The following is a 21,768-nucleotide window of genomic DNA, read 5'->3' as shown; positions in this document are numbered from 1 at the left end:
TAAGAGCTTAGAGTTTTAGCTTAGAGTCTTATCTTAGAGATTTAGTTAGAGTTCTAGTTTAGTTTAGTTTTAGTTAAGAGTTTAGAGTTTTACCTTGGAGTCTTAGATTAGAGATTTAGTTAGAGTTGAAGTTTAGTTATAGTTAAGAGTTTTAGAGTTTTAGCTTGGAGTCATAGGTTATAGTTTTAGTTAGAGTTCTAGTTTAGTTTAGTTTTAATTAAGAGTTTATAGTTTTACCTTAGAGTTTTAGCTTAGAGTTTTAGTTAGATTTCTAGTTTAGTTTAGTTATAGTTCAGAGTTTAGAGTTTTAGCTTAGAGTCTTAGCTTAGAGTTTTGTTAGAGTTCTAGTTTAGTTTAGTTTTAGTTAAGAGTTTAGAGTTTTACCTTAGAGTCTTAGCTTAGAGTTTTAGTTAGAGTTGAAGTTTAGTTACAGTTAAGAGTTTAGAGTTTTAGGTTGGAGTCTTAGCTTAGAGTTTTAGTTAGAGTTATAGTTTAGTTTGGTTTTTGTTAAGAGTTTAGAGTTTTGGCCTAGAGTCCTAGCTTAGAGTTTTAGTTAGAGTTTAAGTTTAGTTCAGTTATAGTTAAGAGTTTAGAGTTCAGAGTTTTAGCTTAGAGGCTTAGCTTAGAGTTTTAGTTAGAGTTCTAGTTTATTTTTACTTAAGAGTTTTAGCTTAGAGTTTCAGCCTTGAGCTGAGGAGGGGGACAATAGATATTGATGACAATAATAAATTAACATAACCGCAAAATTCCACATTATTACATAGAAATACCAAAACCATAGGTTAGATTAGGTTAGAGGTTAGGTTTCTCCACGTTTAAGTTAGGTTAGGTTAGCTTATCATGAGCGCTCATGAGCACTAAAATTAAAGTAAACTAGAACTTCAACAAAAGCTCTAAGCTAAGACTCTGGGCTAAAACTCTAAACTCTTAACTAAAACTAAACTAAACTGGAACTCTAACTAAAACTCTAAGCTAAGACTCTAGGCTAAAACTCTTAATTATAACTAAACTAAACTTCAACTCTTACTAAAACTCTAAGCTAAGACTCTAAGCTAAAACTATAAAGTAAAATTAAACTTCAACTCTAACTAAAACTCTAAGCTATGACTCTAAGCTAAAACTCTAAACTCTTAACCAAAACTAAACTAAACTCGAACTTCAACAAAAACTCTAAGCTAAGACTTTAAGCTAAAAACTCTAAACTCTTAACTAAAACTAAACTAAACTAGAACTCTAACTAAAATTCTAAGCTATGACTCTAAGCTAAAACTCTAAATTCTTAACTATAACTAAACTAAACTTCAACTCTAACTAAAACTCAAAACTCTAACTAAAAAAATTCAAAAAGGGAGGGAGGAAGGGAGGGGCTCGGGGGCCTCTGGGGGTGCGGGGGCCTTTGGGAGCCCAGGGGGGTCTTTGGGAGCCTGGGGATGGTCCTTGGGGGCTCAGGGGGCTCGGATGACCTTTGGGCGTCTGGGGGGCCTTTGGGGGCTCGGGGGGCTCTTGGGGGCTCGGGGGCCCTTTGGGGTTGGGTTAGGGGGCCTTTTGGGGTTGGGGTAGGGGACCTCACAACATTGATCAAATGGAACTTGTGTATTATAACGACCACAGAGTTTTGCCCCAATCATCTTCAAAATCATCTTCTAGAATGTCTCAAACGGTTTCGCCCAAATAATCCCCTAAAACTAATTTCTGCGTGTTCCTTTTGTTTTGGCATCCCTGCGCTTTCAGATTTAAAATTCCTAGGAAACCCTTTCCCGCGTTAATCTCTTCATCTCTAAGATGTTCCTAGCTACACTATTATGGTTTCAATAGAATATTAATTTATCCCTCTGACCTAAAGATCGGAGAAGCCATATTTAAAAATAGAATATTAATTTATCTCTTTCACGTAAGATCAGAGAAGCCATATTTAAAAATATAGTTTCTATCTCTTTAGAATCCCGTATAATTCCTAGGAAACAAGTGATGTCGTTTCTAATTCCCCTTTAGTAGATCAATAATTCCCCTCGATTATGCAAATCAATTTTTCAGAAATTCTTTCCCCTTCTTTTATTTAATCGATTTCTCGGAAATCCTCTCCCCTCCATGTATGCAAATCAAGTTCTCGGACATCCACTTCCCCCTCTTGTCCTAGATCAATACATCTCTCCCCCGTTAATGCGCATGTGCAAATTTCACCCCAGTGTCATTACACCTAGACGAACAACAACAAATAAATCGACCTTGCCCCATTAAACTCGATCGATAATCCTTGAATAAATTATGTCCCGTCAGCGTTAGACTAAATTGTAGATGGCAGCACGCAGTGTATTCAGGGCTGGTACCCCCTTCTCTACTCACAAGAACTGTTTTGATCTTAAAGCTTAAGATGGGAGTTTGTAAAAATATCGGAAATTTTAACTTAAAATGGTGTGGATTCAATTGAAAAGGGGGTAGATTGATGGGTTGATCTAGGTTGGGCATAACCGGCCACTACTACCGAAGGTATTTTTGACGTTTTTCTTTTAATGTTCATAAATAAAAAAAAATTGCTGAGAATTCCAGAAATAGACATCTTGATATATTAAGCAATCGGCCTACTTTCATTAGATCTTTAGACTAATATTTTTAGTGTCTTAATTTTCTTTAATTTTTTTTTTAGGTTTTGAAAGAAAAGGACGGAAAAAGGTAGAAAATGTCTTATTTGTAAATATTGATTAATCTTTGTACTGTCGTTATTTTCTTTAATGTTTTTTTTTATTTTTGTTAACATTTTCCACGAAAACAACACTAATCAAAATGCATATGGTATTGTCCTCGACGAAATACAAAAAGCGTTCAAGCCACTTGGAGGATTTGAAAGAGAAGGACGGGATACAAAATTTATTATTTGTAAACATTGATTGATGTTTTTGCTGTCGTTAATTACTTTAATGTTTTTTTTTTGGATTTTTGTCAACATTTTGACAAAAAAAACTACACTATTCAAAATGTATATTTCATTATCCTCAACGAAATACAAAAGGTATTCAAGCCACTAGGAGGTTTTGAAAGAGAAGGACGTGAAGAGGCAGAAAATTTTTTATTTGTAAACATTGATTAATCTTTTTGCTGTGGTTATTTTCTTTAATTTTTTTTTTTGGATTTTGTTATTATTTTGAAAAAAACTACACTATTCAAAATGCATTTGGTATTGTCCTCAACGAAATACAAAAGGCGTTCAAGCCATTTGGAGGCTTTGAAAGAGAAGGGCGGGAAAAGGTAGAAAATTTCTTGTTTTTAAACATTGATTTATCTTTTTACTTTCGTTATTTTCCTTATTTATTTTTTTTGTTTTTTTATTATTTTGAAAAAAAATACACTGTTCAAAATGCATACGGTAATGTTCTTAACGTAATACAAAAGACATTCAAGCCACTTGGAGGTTTGAAAGGGAAGGAAAGGGATATTTAGCACTTCTCTTATTTGTAAATATTGATTAGCCTTCAGATATCATTTCTTTGGTTTTGTTGTTGTTGATATTACTGCAAATTAAAAACAAAATCGAAATAAAAATTGCTTTCAATGAAGTGCAAAAGACGCTCTGGCCTTTGGAAGGCTTAGGACGTATCGGCCCTACGCCTATTTAAGTTAAGTTTTGTTCGTTTTAATACTGACTTAGTTATTTACAATTTTTATTCGTTTTTGGTCTCATTTATCAATTATTGTAATTTTCGTTTTAAGTTTGAATTATTATATGAATATATCCTTGATCATCGGTTTTCCTGCTTTAGAATTAATGTTTTGGCTCGCTATTTTTATTATGGACAGCATTTTCCAACAAATTTTAATAATAGTTTTACTATAGAAATTTTGATGGAATGGGAGGGGGAATATTATTCAAACAGATTGAAAATATTTATATATTCTGGCCTTCCGTAGGACTGCAGATATCCTGATCACAGAGGTAGTTTTAGGGGAAGGGGTCATATTGGGGACTTGCCCCGGCCACAGTAATTTTAGAGGTGTAAAATTTCAAATGAATTACCTACATTACTAGCATGTTTGGAGCCAGAGGGAGAGTGTATGGCCCCTCACAACCAACACTAGATCCACCATTGGGCTTGCTTGCATAATTTGCTTTAGCTTAATTATTAAGCTTTAATAAGACATAGCAAAAGACTATAAACTAGAATTTAATTAAAAAATAAACTAGCAAATAATTATTTTAATTTTAGTAGTTTAATATATTTGATTATCTCCTTTTTTCAACAATAAGGAATAATTTTTAAAAACTAGTATTTGATTATCTCCTTAATATCAGGGTTTTTTTTCAAGGGTGAATAGCCTAAACAAGTTTGCTTCTGGCAGTTGATGTATTCAGAAAATCAGTAGAACAAATAACATCCTTAAATTAACCAAACTCTTTACTTGTCAGTAAAGTGCACAGGTTTCAGTAGTTCAGTAAATTAAAAATTTTAAAAATATTTTTGTGAAATCTTGGAAAGCAGAAACAGACAAGGTAGTACTAGTCGTGGTGGAAGTTAGCATTTTAGGAGTAGTTGTGGAAGCAATAGAGGTGGAAGGAGTAATTGTTGCAGGAGTTTTCATCGTAGCTAAGATAAGAGTAACCCTGGTAGGAGTAGTCCTGTTAGGAGCAGCAGTGGGAGTGGTGGAGAAAGGAGTAGCAGTAATAGTGGTAGTAGTGGTGTAGTGGTGACCTCAAAATAGCATATCTATGGCTTTAAGTAGTAGTTTAGCTATAACAGTATAGTACGGCTCTTAGCACGGCCATATCAAGGATTTTTCTTTGAGTGTGAGGGGGGTATTCTTTATTCGGAGGGAAGGGAGGCAGTCTACATAGTAAACTTTCAAAGCATCATAATGGTATTATATGGCTTTTTGTTACGCTTTTACAAGTCAGACAAACTTTTCAGGGGGGGGGGGGGGTAAACCTCTGAACTCTCCCTGCATATGGCCTTGGCTCTAAGTAGTACTAGTAGCATTAGTAGTAATAGTTACAAGCAGTAATATTTTTCGTGGTAGTAATATTAACATAGTAGTAACAGCAGGAGGTAGTTATTGAAAAAGTTCAAGTGGCAGAGGTTGTAGTTGCAGGGGTTGCAGCACTAGTTTTAGTAGATATAGCAGTGGTCACCTGAAAAACCTTCTTTGTTTAAGCAATTGTGGTCGGAGTACACCATTTAAGACTAGTCATTAGTAGCATATACATGAGTCAGGATAGCAGTATTTTCGATAACAGCTGTCGTGTCAAGAGTAGCTGTGATAATAGTTATCATTAAGTTATAATGGCTGTGGGATCGATTTTTGGTGCAGATAGTCGTTGCAAAGGGAACAGCAGCACTTGTACCAAGAGTAGCGGTAGCAGCTGTTGCAATAGGACTAATTTAGTGTATTTTAGGATTAGTAGTGATAGTAGTAGTCATAGGAAGACTTGACACTTTCTGGCAATTTAGACTCTATTATGTGGGGCTGGATGCTGTCTGTAAGCGTAATTTGTCAAAATTTAGTATGACAACCTGCTAAAGTCATGCTAACTAACAAACAACTCACCGCAGCACCAAGCCGCCTGAGGCCAAGACAGCTACGCACGATCCTCCTCCACCCCAATCTATTCAAACCCTCCCTTTTTACACCCGCCCACGAAACTCCCATTTCCTTTAAATCTTTCTTTATGGCGTTTTCCCACCCCAGACGAGGATGACCTGCTTTCCGTTTAGCCCTAAACGGTTGGCCGAAAAGAACAATCTTAGGCAATCTGTCATCCTTCATCCGCACAACGTGCCCTAACCACCTCAACCTTTCTTTCATTATAGCCCTAGAGAGCGGTATTGAACCACATTTTTGTATAGCCTATTGTTTGAAATACGGTCAGTCAGCCGGGTAGCCAGAACGAACCATAAGCAATTTCTCTGGAAAACGTCTAGCAAATCTTCATTCGCTTTTCAGAGCGCCCATGCTTCAGAGCCATATTTGACCACTGTCATCACTGTAGCTTCTAAGATTCTTATCTTAATTTGCAGATTTATCTTCCTATTCTTCCAAACTTTTTTTTAACTGTGAAAAAACACCCTGAGCCTTGGATATTCTATTTTTAACATCTTCACTGCTCCCACCATTTTTACTAATAATACTACCAAGGTAAGTGAAGCTGCCCACCTGATCAATCTTTTCATTACCCAACGTCACCTTTTCGTCTTCACTTATTCCTATCCTTAGTGACTTAGTCTTCCTAACATTAATTTTCAAACCAATTCTAGCACCCTGAAGTCGCAAAATCTCTAAAACTTCATTAATTTTGCTCACACTTTCATCTAGGATGCTTAAATCATCAGCATAATCCAAGTTCAGGAGACTTTTTCCTCCCCATTTTATTCCGTGGTCTTCCATTGCCTTTCCTGTGCTCCTTAAAACAAGGTCCATCAAAATAATCCATATAAAGGGGAAAGAACACAACCCTGCTTAACTCCTGATTTAATACAAAACCAGCTGCTAACCTCATTTCCTACCTTAACTGCAGCAGTATTATTCTCGTACATAGCACTAACCACTTTAATGTATTTGTCTGGTATACCATACAAGGATAAAACCTTTACTAAAGCTCTTCTATCAACAGAATCGAACGCTTGCTCGTAATCTATAAAACTGAGGTCATGCAGTCAATTTAATATACAGTTTCTCTTCGATGAATAACATCTAATCATTTAGGATCATTCTCTGAACTACTACGGAATTATAATATTGATACGATTGAGGTGCAACATGTCCACGTGTACGAAGGGAAGTCGTCAAGGATTTTCAAAGCCCAAGAACTCCTACCCCTTATTCATATAGAATAAAAGTTCCTGAATGGTTCTGATTTCAACAAGGCTTAACATGTACCCCTTTTTTCATAATTTACCTTAACATGGTCTGATTTTATACATTTTCAATCTCTTTGATCATTGTTACATCATATCACTCCCGTATGTATATTTTCGTACTTTTTGAAAAGTATATTAAAATTGCAAGCTTAACACCATAATTTGAGGGTACTTCACCCCCCGAGGGTGTCTGGGGTAAAATAGTTTTTGGGTAGCACACAGTTAGCAAGGTTTGACGGTTGTTCATGCCTAGATACACCTCCCCCCCCCCCTCCAGCGATATCAAGATTCTTTTGTCTTTTTTTTCACATTTTCTTTTATTTTTAGTTTTATTCGGTCAATCCCCCATAATGCTACTCATCCTCGAAGTGAGTCCTGATGAATGCACATAACTGCCATTAGGTCTGGCCTCCTCAATATGTTCTTGGTTGTCCTTTGGGGTTTTGTCATCTTAAATTGTCTTATAGTACATTATAAATTCTGAAGTGATAGAAGAGTTAAAGCTTTATGTGGCGCCTAATAACATATGCAAAACGAAAATATTTAATATATAATGATTCAAAATTGTGATCAACATAAATAATATATCTGATAATGTATTAACTAATTATTTTTATGAACATGTTTGATTATCTTTTCAGTTCTCGAGGCTCTCGAGATGGCAGATTCATATATAGCAACAAAAAGGTTTGTGTAAGAAACAATGAATGTGCCATCTGTGAGGTAACCACCGTAAGCATTGCCGTTAACTCGATCCATCTTGACTGTAAACTGCACCGGACTACGTTCTCTTGAAGTACTATGCACAGAATCGTCAAAACTACAAATGATAAAAAAATATTATTCAGCCATTCAGAAACCTGACCGATTAAGTAAAGTTTTTTACATTTTTGATTCGTATTTTAGCATCAAAGCACTTAAGTACCACCTAGCTTTGTTCAATTCGCAGAGATATACGCGAAGATTTTAAATAATCATCTAAATGAAATGTCTCTTCCTGGTCTGATAATAAATCTACAAGATACGGTAAAGTCCTTAAGCTTTCTATGCTGTATGTCAAGTTTCAAGACGATTAAGATACAGCTTTTACGCTTATAAGGTAAATTAATTTATCAATCAAAGATACTGTAGTACAGCTAATAATATTCCATAGCTTTATAAAAAAAACCTTTTTGTTAAATATTTCAGAGCATATTACATGAAGCGTTGCCTTTTTATTAAAGAATGAAGTAAATTGGCTCGCCAGTGCTTCTATGGTAGAAACATCTGAAATAAGAGGGTGTGTCTATTACATGCCATTCTGCTATCTCACACTAGAAGCTGATGTACTACTTTTGGTTTGCACAGACCTGAGAAGTCAGGCACATACTCATTTAATGATATGAAAGGGTTGAAATATTGGTATTTTTTAACTACTCAATGTGGAACTATTAAAATAAAGCAAAATTTAATATTTAACACGTTTGTACTAGAAGAATATGCGTGGGTTACAGCTTTTGGTACAAAAATCATGCAAAGATAGCACCGAGTTGAATTTGACTCATCTAAGCGTATAACATGAAGCCTAATCGTGATTCCAAGGTGACAAAATCATAAAGAATTTTCCTCTAAAATTTTCATCAGCTGTATTTGTCCGTCGCATGTACGCCTTGCAGGTGATACTTTGGCAAAAGTGGTTTACGGTTTCACATATAAACAAATTTTAAAGCCAAGGCCTAGACAGAAATACTCTAAGCATTTTCACCACCATAGGATTTGTACATCAAAATTAGAACCCATATAAATTCTTCTTTCTGGATCTTCGGTCTCTATATTTCTATGTTTTGTTTAGATTGACCACAGGGCTGTTCATGATTTACAGTTTTGTCATTTTCCTGTTACTAAGATGTTAATAACAAACTCTAGCCAGTTCAGATGAGTAGATATATACCACATCTACGCTTAAATTAGTGACAGATATTTCACTTTTTTAAAGAAAAACACAACAATAGCTATGAAAAGAAGTCTATATGTGTCTATATGACTATAGATGTGAACAGTCTTGGAAAGTGTGAACAAAATCAAATTAAATATTTGATATATAATGATATTAATTGTTGAAAGCTCCATCAGTTCAAGATTTTATTTCACTGTTATTTCATTTTTATTTTTAATGCTGTAAGAAATGCAAAAGAAAGTATTTTTAATACAATTCGTTTCAGTAAAGCGCCAATGATGCAGTATTACAGAAGGGGGCAGAATCTAAAATTCTTCATGAACAATCTTAGAAAGAACTAATAAGTTAAACTGAATATTTGATGTATAATGATATTAATTGCTGAAAACTTTAGTTCAAAATTTTAATTTTTATTTACAATATGAAGTTCAAAAGGAAGTATTTGTAATATCATTCGTTTTCAGTAAAGCACCAATGACGCAGTAGATTTTAAACTTTTACAGTGAGAGAAGGACGCAGTACCCGAACTCTTGTTTGTAGTGATTTTTGTTCGTTTCAAGCTTGATTTACATATTCAATTTAAGTTTCACTCGTTTTAAGATCTATTTATTCATTAATATTAGTATCTATTGTACGTTTGTTTGTATTGATTGTTTATTTAATTCCTGTTCGTTTTTGGGTGTCATTTTTTACTTCAATAGCGAAATATTTTGTCTTGTTTTAAGCTCGATTTGCCTATTCAATTTAAGCATTACTCACTTTAAGATTTATTTATTTATTTATATTATTACTTGTTGTGTGTATTTTTACTATCATTGTTTATTTAATTTCTGTTCGTTTTGGGTTTCATTTATTCCTTAATAGTAATTTCTGGTCGTTTTGAGTTTGAATTTTAACAGGTATTTGTATTTTCTGATCTTAAGTTTAAAATAGTCTTTACTTTTCTTTGAAAAACTTCTTTTGCGGAAAGTTATTTTTTTAATTAATTTTTGTTCGTTTTTGGTTGAAAAAAGTTTCAAGTTTTCAAAAATTCCTTATTTCAAAATCAAACTTTTTTTCAAAATCAAATGTTCATCAAAGTATCAAAACTAGTATTAAAGTAACAATGTCAAAGTAAAAAATAACATAGTAAAGAAAGCATCAAAGTAAACAAGGTATCAAAGTAACAATAAGCAACTTGAATACCTTATAGCCCTTAGGGGTATATAGTTATAGCCCTTGTACCGCAAAATCGAAGTTGCCATGTAAATCACAAAATCCAAGTATTCAAAGTAACAATAAACAAGCTTCGTAGCTCAGATCATTTTTCCCTGGGGGATGGGGGCAGGGGGTTCAACCGCGGAAGCATAGTTGTTTGCCCTTTGAACTTTTTTGAACGAAATGGCAATCTCAAAATTTTGACCGAGTGTCCATTGAAAAAGCGGGGTGTGGGCTGATTGCCCATTGATCCCTTTTGACTCTTAAAAAATAAACTAGAAGTTTCAATTTCCGATCAAATGAGCCGCCTCCAAAGTTAATACGACCACCCTTTCCACAAAAACCTTATATTCCAATAGTAGGCAGCTTACATAAGCTACAATCCTTGCCCCGGGGGCTAAGGAGGATTTTTTTAAGTTATAGTAATTTGAAATTTGGACTATTTTGAACAAAATGGCTATTTCAAAATTTTGATAACAATTTTAATTATGCATTTGGGGTAAAGGCACTAGGGGGGGGGGTTAATATTATGGGGTGGGTGGGACTGGCTATGCACAAACTTCCCGTGGTGGCCCTGTTCTCACTAATCTTAGTTCACAACTAAAAAACAATAAAACTTCAAAACTTGATTGCCTTTATGACCTTTAGTCTTATATTGTCTCAAAACTTAGTAACAGAAAAAAATTAATTCAATTTTTAACTTTACATAAGAGATAACCACTCACAAGCAGTAGGCTATATAGAGCTGACTTCCCATTTGCGCTGCAAATGTGAGGATATTAGGGGGTCGAATTTAATGCTAGAGGGTGTGACATTTGAGTCCCCTCAAAAGTTTATACGACCACCTCTTCCATAAAAACCTTATATGTCCCTGCAGGATGAGTTACAGCCCTTCCTCCGGGCTCTGGGGGGTTATGTTGACCCCGAGCTTTTTGTTATCTGATGGTTGGACTACTTGAATCAGACTAGCAATCTCAAAATTTTAATCGGATGCATTTGGGAAAATAGGATGTGTATGGGTGTGAGGGGGGGGGGGTTAGTTGCCCTTCGATCTCTTTTGAGGTGAACTTTTAATTTCCAATCAAATGAGCCCTTTCTGAAGTTTATATGAGCATCCCTTCTATAAGAACCATATTTGCCCCCAGGGCATAACTTACAACACCTGCCCCTTGGCCCTGGGGGCTTGTGTCAACCCCGGAGTTTTTTTTTTGTATGATCTTTGAACTATTTTTAACAAAATGGTTACCTCAACATTATATCGAATGTATTTGGGGAAAAAAGGGCATGGAGGTGGGGGGGGGGGGTCTAGCTGCACTCCAGTCCCGTTTGACCCTTAAAAAGTGAAATAAAACATTCAATATTCAATCAAATGAGCCGTCTCTGATGTTTGTACGAGCATCCCACCATAAAAACCTTATTTGCCCCCAGGGCATAACTTATAGCGCCTGCCCCCAGCCCTTGGGCGAATGTGTTGACATCGGAGTTTTGTTATCTGACCTTTAAAGTAATTTTAACAAAATTTCTATCTCAAAATTTTCATCTGATACATTTGGGGAAAAACGGCTGGCGGGGGGGGGGGGGAATTGTCCTCCGATCTTTTTTTACTCCCTTTCTAAAGTTGGGCATAACTGACAACGTCTGCCCCCGGCCCTGGGGGTTATGTCAACCCCGGAGTTTTTTTTTATGTGATGTTTGACCTATTTTTAACAAAATGGCTGCCTCAAAATTTTATCGGATGTATTTGGGGAAAAAGGGCTGGGGGTGGGGCTAGCTGCCCTTCGATCACTTTTGACTCTTAAAAGTAAACCAGAACTTTCACTTTCCAATCAAAGGAGCCCTCTCTGAAGTTTATAAGAGCATCCCTTCCATAACAACCTTATATGCCCCCAGGGCATAACTTACAACGCCTGCCCGTGGGCCCTGGGTGGTTGTATCGACACCGGAGTTTTGTTATCTGACCTTTGAACTATTTTTAACAAAATGCCTATCTCAAAATTCGTATCTGATGCATTTGGGGAAAAAAGGGTGTGGGGGGGGGGCTAGTTGCCCTCCGATGTTTTTTCACTGTGAAAAAGTGAACCAGAAATTTTAACTTCCAATAAAATGAGCGATCTCATACAAGCATCCCTTCTATAAGAACCACATTTGCCCCCAGGGCTTAATTAGAAACGCCTGTCCCTGGGCCCTGGGAGGTTGTGTCGACCCCAGAGTTTTTGTTATTTGATCTTTGAACTATTTTTAACAAAATGGCTACCTCAAAAATTTTATCGGATGTATTTGGGGAAAAAAGGCGTGGGGGGGCTAATTGCCTTCCGATCACTTTTGACAACTAAAAAGGGCACTAGAACTCTCGATTTGCAATCGAATGAGCCCCCTTTGAAGTTTATACAACGACCCTTTCCATATGAAGTACCTCAGGAAAAAAAAATAAATAATAAAACATAGGAGCAGTATGACCTTTACTATATTCAACGCTATAGCGTTGCCTCTGATGACCGGTATTTTCCCTTGTTAGATGCATTTTCGACGATAATATTAACTTACTCGAAAAATAAAGAAATTGGAATAAATCTATAAGACATTTAGTATGAATCACGTTCTTAGGCAATATTATAAAAAAAATTGCTAAATTTAACTTGGAATTTTTTCTGGTTTTGGTTCACAGATATAGGATGAAATTTGACCAAGTCAGATGGTGTAGCTTTTCACTAATCTTTTAAACTTATAAATTCCAATATCCTGGTAAACGCAGCTTAAAGAACATTTCTTTTGTTAACTTGTAATTCACCCTTTTCAATCAAATAAATCAATGTATTAAATCAACAAATTCACAAAAAAAAACACAAAACAATTATTATCAAGAATTCTCTTGAAATTTTCTTTAGGCTTATTTTGAAGCTAAGAAACGATACAAATAAAGGAATAAATAGGAAAAAATTTGAATGACGTTGTATTTTATCACCATTTCCATGGTTTAAGGTGGTTCAGATAATCCGTATAATTTTTTTTCATTCATGACAAGTTTCAGTACAAAAAGGCTGTTAGAAACTTAGTACAAATATATCACTTGACAACTATTGCCTAATTTTTCCCTCTAGAATTGTGCCAGTTAAACTTCCTTTTAAATTTATCGGCAAACTCGTTTTTAGGGATAATATCCCCTGGTAGCCCACTCCAAATGAAGGTGCAGCGTGTTACAAAGCCATTCTACAAGCACTGAATACGGAGGTCTCCTCCTGTATGTAATCTGACCGTACCATATTTCTGTGTTGGCCGCAATGGCTGGGCAAACAGGAGTACAGGTAGAGGTAGCTCGTTGGCTGTCTCATTTAGAGGTTGTAGAGGTACCCGACTTGTGGTATAACTCGCCTTTGAGGTCTTATTTTGCATCCTTTGGAGTGGTGTCATTACGGTCTTAGAAGCCCCTGAGAAATTTAGGTATCCACATTTGACAATAAGCCAATTGAATAGTTTGTATAGAGGGAAAATAAGCTGTAAATTAGCAGGATCTTAGATCAAATAGTCACGCTAAGATTTCTCGTGGAGGATGATCGGACTGGACAAGAATGTGTTTCCGGAGAAAGGTCTAATGGAAAATTTATTCTTAAAAGACGGAGTTTGTCAACTCCCTTGATAGCTCCGTTCCTGAATGTAAAGTCGGGTGTCAACACAAGACCTTCTATGGGGTGACTAGTAGCTCATTACACAAGGAGGCACAATTTTTGACCTTCCAGATATTAGATATCCAGACATCAGAGGCTTTCTCCATGAGATCCTATCTTAGGGACAAGAAATAGTGTGCATGGCCATAATGTTTAGGGACAGCTTCATACACCATAGCACCGTCAGCAGAATGAAGTAAGAGGATTAAAGACTTTTCCCCTAGGTCATTGATATATATATATATATATATATATATATATATATATATATATATATATATATATATATATATATATATATATATATATATATATATATATATATATATATATATATATATATATATATATATATATATATATATATATATATATATATATATATATATATATATATATATATATATATATATATATATATATATATATATATATATATATATATATATATATATATATATATATATATATATATATATATTATATATATATATATATATATATATATATATATATATATATATATATATATATATATATATATATATATATATATATATATATATATATATATAATAGAATATTTGAGTTCTACAATACTACCCTGAGAACCCCCATCTTTTACTAGGCACTACTAGAAGTAGATCCCGTCAAGGACTACACAGAGAGTATGATTTCTCAGAAAACTCCCAAAAACCTCAAGTAGATGACTGCAAATATCATCTGCTTTGATTTTTTTTTCAATAGGTTCTTATGCCAGACTTTATCAAAGATTTTATGGTACTATTTAAAAAAATAGTACCCAAAGCTATAGCACCCTTCGTTCAAAAGTTCTAAGGAGTACCAAAAATGTGCACTTAAGGAAGTCAATTGCTAAGTGTCTTCAGTGGGACCTAAATTGATTTCCGCTAAGTATGTGATTTGACCTCAGCCATGTGTAACAGAATTTAATTGTAAATGCACACATAGACGTTACCTATGCAGTAGAGCAGGCCTACCAGCCAATACGATCCAATCTGGGTAAGGTTGTAATCTGGCTTCGGGGCAGGGATGACATTATTGAGCATCCTTATCCATGGGAAACATCTGTAGTGGATGCAAAGCCAGAAGAGTAATGACAGAGTGCCCATCATGTTGAGCATAACGGTAATTAAGGAAAGTATTTAGGGTTATATCTGGACCGAATGAGTTGTTTGCTTAAAGGTGCTACCGGGGTCAATTGTCTCTTGGAGCCGAGTAGTTGATGCGGCAGTATCCGTGCGATACAGGATGTAAAAAGTTCCTTTGCAAATTAATCAAGACTTGACAGCTTTTCGAAGGTCATAGCAAGAGCTTCGGTCTTTTGATGAGAGTTTAGGGTCAAAATCCTGTCAATATAAAGGAATAAAATGTATGTCTCGCACGAAAAACGTCACAACGTGCTTTTACGAATCAAACTCTTTCGTTTTCAATCTTGGACATAAAACAGCATCTATGTTCTGGCTACTTTACTCTAAAAGACTCTTGAAGTCTATAGATTTTGAATTGAAGTTATCAAGTATTTTGCAGTAGGTTGCATCAAGACATGGCTAATTGTAGACAGACAAAAGCCAAGACAGATAGTCAATATCAGTATTCTCTTAGATGGCATTTTATTTTCAATGGAGTCTGATATGACCCATTGATATCCCTTCACAACCAAGTCGAGACCTTCCTTAAGGAAGGCTTCCCAGCACAAGATTATCGTCAAGACGAAGAAGAGATTATCCTGAAGGGCCCACGCTGGACGAAACAAACTAGATTTTTGAGAACAAAACAATGCACCAAAAACAGATCATACAAGTCAAATTCCTCCTTAATAGGGACTTGATTGAGAAGCTATTTTTTTCGTGGACGCTAAAATTTCCGGTTAGAATAATGATTGATGTGGATAACTTTCCTAAAATTTAGCTTAGGAAGATTTCAAGGTAGCTGGTTTTCCAACAATTCAGGGGATTATTCACCGTGCTAATAATAACAGACTTATTCTATGTGTAACAATGTACAATATATAATTTTCTTGCAACATGCATCAATTTACTAACATAAAAAGAAAATAAATTAAGAAAATATAAAAGCCAAACAATTTTTTTTTATGTGATTTTTGGGTCTAATGAAATTAACCAACATTTTAGTATAGTATAATAAAATCAATTTTTGGTGATTTCTGGTCATATATATTTTAAAATGATTTCAAATATATTCATTGTTCTGAAAATAATAATACCTTCAAAAAAGAATTTAGCTTACGTGTTATCAAATAAACGTTTGGCTACGTAACGCCATTCAGCATCCACCATACTTGAAAGAATATCTTTTGAACTTAAAGCATTGTCGTAGTATTCGTCCCCTTTTAATAGAGTCTTCCATGGAGCAAAAGTGACCTCATCTGGAAATAACAAAATCATCATGTAAACGACAATTTTTTTTATACGCATTCGTGGTTCTACACCCAATGTCACCAACTTTATCACTGGTGACGTAAGAACCGATTGTTCGCTATTGTTTTCAGCCTAAAATGACAGAACAGAGCAATTCTAGCCCTTAAAATATTTATAAGCCAACATTGTAGTCTGTTTTGCGCTTATAGTAATAGAAGTTGCTTATGATTCTGTGTTATCCGTTTTCAAAAAAAAAACAATAACAAATAATAATGATCATTAGTGATAATCGAAAACCAGAGCATAATCTGTTCTGCACTATCGTCGAGCCATTAACACCATTGAAGTAGCAGTATGAAATGTACTAGTTGCGTAGACAATTCAGTTAGTGCAGAAACTATATTATCAAGTTCTATTGCTTCAAACAGTTAATCAAATCATTAATTTGATTAACGCTCAGATCACTTATAGGTCTTATCCCTTAAATTTTTCTACTTTATTATAAAATGAAGAGGTTAATTTATTATAAAAATGATCTGACATTGTTGACTTGGGATTTAAACATACTTGATGTAGAGAATGAAATTTTGGAAGTAAGTTGGGTCCTGCCCAGATCAAAAAAATCTTAAAAAAAGAATCTAGAAAAAAATCTTGGGGGACCCTCTGTGACAAGGGTGCCAATGAGCAAAATCTTAGAGGGAGGCCAATTTGACAAAGGCGCCAATAATTAACAAAACTGACAAATTTATTCTAAATAAAGAGCAAAAAAAAGAAAAGAAAGAAGGAATGAAAGCACCGACAAAAATCTTTGGAGCTTGGAGCTAAGGTCCTCCTGCCTCCCCTCCTGAATCTACTACTGGTTTGGCAGCAAAGTGCTCTGATGTGTCTATTGCATTATTAGCAGCAGCAGAAATACTCTAAAGTGATAAACCATCCGTAAGTATGTTTTTTTGTTAACATGGTCCAACCGTACTTCAGGAGTATCTCAAAAATGTATTCTCCTTGTTGTTGAATTATTTGTGGCTCTGCGTTCTTTTTTTGGTTTTTGTTTTTTTCATACATTTCCAATTACAAAAATTCTCAATTGCAGTAAGTGAGGTTGTGATCTATGTATGACTTATTATTTAGATGAATCAAATTTCATTTTCGTCATTTCTCTGGATATTAGTTTTTTGTAAGGAATTGCTGTTTTCAACCTCCAAAGATACACAATCAATGTCTTACAAAAATTTGGGAAAGACTGTGGCCTTCTGGGATCAGCCCAAATGACATCCCTCATGTTTAGCAAAATACATTACTAATACTCGTTTTCAATGCTTATCACAAAGTCTTCTGAAAACCCTAAAGGTGCAGAATTTTACAAGTACCCAATGCACAGGTGCACACAAAATAGGATGGGAGGAGGTTTCTCTAAGATTGAAGAGACCCTGGTCTATATTTGTTACATGACTGGCTTGGAAGAGAAAAACTAAAAATATTATTGTGTGATAGCCTTGATCTCTATTAGACTGGAACATCCTCCTTAAAAATGTAAAAATTCATTCATTTTCAAACTATTCGTCAAAAGCTATGAGCCGATGAAAATTTTAATAGCTTAATGAAGAGGGAAGAGCCTTCGGTAAGGGATCTTGACAAACGTTACATCAACAAATTTAGCATATCAGAAAACCTTAATGCGTAGACACAAAACACTAAACACATTCTGTTGAAAAGCCTGTGGCCACATACATAAATGAAATGAAGAAATGAACAAATCGAAAAAAAACACAAAATTAAACGAATCTAACAATAACACTCAATACATTAAAATTATATCTTCTCTGCATCTGAAAATTTCTCTATAAGACTTTACAAAGCAAAAATTAGGTCCTTGAAGAAATATCCGAAATACCTGGGTCAAAAGTGCATCCCCACGAAAAAATAAAATACTTCTTAAAGTATTCCTGTCTCTACGAAAGTCTGGAAAATTGTGTATTTGTTACCGTGAATGTCCGAAATTGGTGAATATCAACGTTCACCAGTGAATTTCTGAAATACTTTTTTTCTCCTTGGATTTTGTCAGCGTTGCCAGTCAACTTTTTCAGTTTAATACAAGGTTTGATGATGACAGGTTAGGTTGGGTTTGGTTAGGTTTTTTACTCATTTCTGATACTTATAACATAACTAACATAACCTAACTTTAACTTTTACCATCATAACTTACATAAGACTGAAAAAGATGACTCGCAAAGCTAACTAAATCCAAGAAGAGAAAAAGGAATTTCGGACATTCACCGGTGAATGTTAACATTAATCTGATTTTGGACATTTTACGGTAACATATTCACTGTTTCATTCAGACAAATATTCATAGATGCTTGTTCAATTGTTTATTGTTTTTGCCCAAGGATGACCGTACTGAACCAGTGGCCCTAGAATGTCAAGAAAGGGCTCATTTAAACAGAAATTCAGAGCTTCAGTGATATTACTAATTAGAAAAAATGTACCACGGCAAGGTTGCATCTTCTTATTGGTATAATAGGGACTACTTATTATTGGTTTCTTTCATATTTATTTGATCGACTCATCCCAGTTTGTCCATTATTAGGCAAATACTCTTTTTAATATATGTTAATAATCTTTATTAATGCGGTTAAAAATTAAAAACCAATGATTTTCCGTCTTCTTTGTCAACCAGCATCTAACACTAATGTGACAAATAATCCTCTTTTCCGAATGCACTTGCTGCCTTTGCTTCTGACAGTACTCTTGGTACAGTCGGTAAAATTCAGCATGATCTTTATATCAAATTAAATAAAAAAAAGCAAGTTTTTTAAACTGAAAGTAATGAGCGACATTAAAACTTAAAACGATCAAAAATTATTCCGTATATGAAAGGGACTTCCCCCTACTCAACGCTGCGCTCTGTGCGCTAAATTTGTTTATTGTTTTAAAAAATAAAGTTAATAGAGAGTCAAAATTTAGCGTAAAGAGCGCGGTGTTGTGGCAAGGCACTTCCCTTTCATATACGGACTCATTTCTGTTCGGTTTAAGTTTTAGTGTCGCTCCTTACTTTCAGTTTAAAAAACTTGTTTTTTTTATTTAATTTCTGATCGTTTTTTAGTTAATGCAGCTTTTATTTGTATAAAAATTTTACTTTTCTTTTGCTAAATGGATGTCTTTACAAATTAACTTACGTAACTAACTTCTATATTCGTATATTTTTCTTCTGGCAAAAAATACAAAGTTGCAGATTTTTGCAGATATAACCTTGAAACCTCTGTACTAGGATTTGCTAAGATGCTGATTCTGATTGCATGATTTTCATTAAAATTCTTTCACTTGTAGTGGATGTTTCCCAACTCGTTAAAAGATCGAAAAAATTTTCCCAGGCTCGTGGCCTTTGATAAGTACTACTAAATCTAATAAGTTTTATATATTTAGGATCAGAATTATAAAAACATTCTTTTGATAAATTTATTTACATCAAAATTTCGTTTTTAAAAGTTTCGATTACTATTGAGCCGTATCGCTTGTTTTTTTATTGTTTTTTTATTACGTATATGTTATTACTTATATGAAGGGGTTCTCCCCTTAGTCAATACCACACTCTTTACGTTAAAAGTTAAAAAAATTTTGATTCAGAAACCCCTGAATCACAAAGGCCGTTTAATTAGAATAGATAGCTCTTTTGAAAGCACTAAAAAAAACTGTAGCGTAAAGAGCGAGGTACTGACTTGGGGGAGAACCCCCTCACATACGTTATAATTTCTGTTCGTTTTAAGTTCTAATATTCCTTCTTACATTTCAGTTGAAAAAACTTGTTTTTTTATTTAATTTCTGATCGTTTTTTAAATAATGCTTGGAAATCCGGCGCCCCCTTCATAGAAATGTCCCTTACCCCAAAGAAACATCCTCCACAGAAATATTCTCCAGAGTAACCCCCTCCTCTAGCCCCCCCTCCAGAAACAATCCTTCCTGAAAATGGTTATATACTTCCCAATAACCAATAAATAATGCTGGCAAGTCCGGCGTCCCCTTCATGGCAATTTCCCTTCCCCCATGAAAGCTTCTTTCATGAACAGATCCTCCAACATAACCACCGACCCACCCTCCCTCCCACTACCAGAAAAAAACCTCCTGAAAACTTCTGTATACTTCCCAATAACCAATACTATATGTTAACATTGGGTAAAGTTCATAACTTTTAGCCCTCCCTCTGGGAACTTCGGGGGACTAAGTCATCCTAAAAGACATATTTATCATATTTTCGACCATGCTGAACAAAATGGCTATCTCAAAATTTTGATCGGGTGACTTTGGAAAAAAAATAAGCGTGGGAGGGGGCCTAGTTGCCCTCCATTTTTTGGTCACTTAAAAAGGGCACTAGAACTTTTAATTTCCATTCGAATGAGCCCTACCATGTTATCCTAGGACCACTGGGTCTATACGATCACCCCTGGGAAAAAAGAAACAAACAAACAAACAATTAAACATGCATCCATGATCTTTCGTCTGGCAAAAAATGTAAAATTCTACATTTTTGTAGATAGGAGCTTAAAACCTCTACAGAAGGGTTCTCTGATACGCTGAATATGATGGTGTGAATTTTATTAAGGTTCTATAACTTTTAGGGGGTCTTTCCCCCTTTTTTTGAAAATCAGCCAAATTTTCTCAGGAGCGTAACTTTTGATGGGTAGCACTAAACTTGATGAAAGTTATATATTTGAAATCAGCATTGAAATCTGATTCTTTTGATATATCTATTGGTATCAAAAACCCGTTTTCTAGAGTTTCGGTTACCATTGAGTCCTGCCTCCTCTTTTACTTCAGAGTATGAAAGGCTTGCCCTGACTTAAATGGAATACACGTATCAAGAGGTTCTTTAAGGAGATGTTAAATTTCTATGCATCTTGCTTTATCAAAATGTTTCATTATGTTAACCTTATCGGAACGAAAGTCTCCAGGAGTATTGGAACCCTTCGACAGTTAAAATACGTATTCCAGGTTCGGTAATCAGAATCCTTTTCTATGATCTAGTACTGAGTAGATCTAGTATGATCTAGTATTGAGTATTGCATAGTTGCGTCCTATCTATTGGGGTGGTGTCCAGTTAACTATTTTAGTCGGGATGGGTGCCCAAGTACTCAAATAAAAGTTTTTGGTCCATTTATTAAATTCCATGACAGGTGCTTCAGATGAATTAAATGAACATTCATGTGAATATAGAACTGGGGTTTGTGGGGGTCATCCTTATTCTTGTAGAGGAAAGTAAACTTCTTTTTGTTTTGGTTTCAAAGTTACTATTTTCTTTCCTTTGAGAAAAACTTATTTTTATCTGATTAAAACCGAAACCTTAACCTAAAAAATCTTTTCCCCTGTTTCAGTGAGAAGCTCTATATTACAAAATAAAAAAAAAGAATTGACAAATAGGAAGGCTAAAACGTGGTCTTTAAAATGCAGAAATAAATATGAGTAATTGACAGGAAGATCTGACTGAGTTCTATATTGTAATTTGCTTGTCCCTAGTCCTGGTAAAATAGCTAACGATATCTCATTCATTAGCAAAGGATAGTAGTACATGCACAGAGACGGAGTCCAGATCTGCCTCCCTTCACTTAAATTCTCAGTATTTGCCTATCATTATTTCATATCATTGATTATTTGGTACTGTTGTATTAGCTGGAACCCATGCGATTTATTATATAGGGAATGTGCTTAAGAAACTAGTCAGACGGTTTTCTTTCAAT

At 34.8% G+C, this 21,768-nt stretch overlaps 2 protein-coding genes across 2 annotated transcripts in view; one reads left to right on the top strand and one right to left on the bottom strand.

Annotated features, from left to right (window-relative positions):
* Nucleotides 1–21,768, top strand: part of LOC148942039 (uncharacterized) — a 532,991-nt gene that overhangs the window by 158,629 nt on the left and 352,594 nt on the right. The gene's annotated exons all lie outside the window — the stretch shown is intronic.
* The window catches only part of LOC148942044 (uncharacterized), a 58,615-nt gene continuing 44,227 nt past the window's right edge, over nt 7,381–21,768 (bottom strand). Inside the window, exons 8-9 of the mRNA XM_089103470.1 lie at nt 15,909–16,047; nt 7,381–7,665 (exon numbers count right to left, since the gene is read on the bottom strand). Of these exons, the coding sequence (XP_088959596.1) occupies nt 7,449–7,665; nt 15,909–16,047 (356 nt within the window). The 3' untranslated portion in view covers nt 7,381–7,448. The remainder of the gene's footprint in view (nt 7,666–15,908; nt 16,048–21,768) is intronic.

The sequence above is a fragment of the Artemia sp. Qi Xiang Cuo genome, chromosome 17 (genome assembly GCF_049724085.1).
Source record: "Artemia sp. Qi Xiang Cuo chromosome 17, ASM4972408v1, whole genome shotgun sequence".
Taxonomy (NCBI): Eukaryota; Metazoa; Arthropoda; class Branchiopoda; order Anostraca; family Artemiidae; genus Artemia; species Artemia sp. Qi Xiang Cuo.
This window is presented reverse-complemented; position numbering and strand designations above follow the sequence as displayed.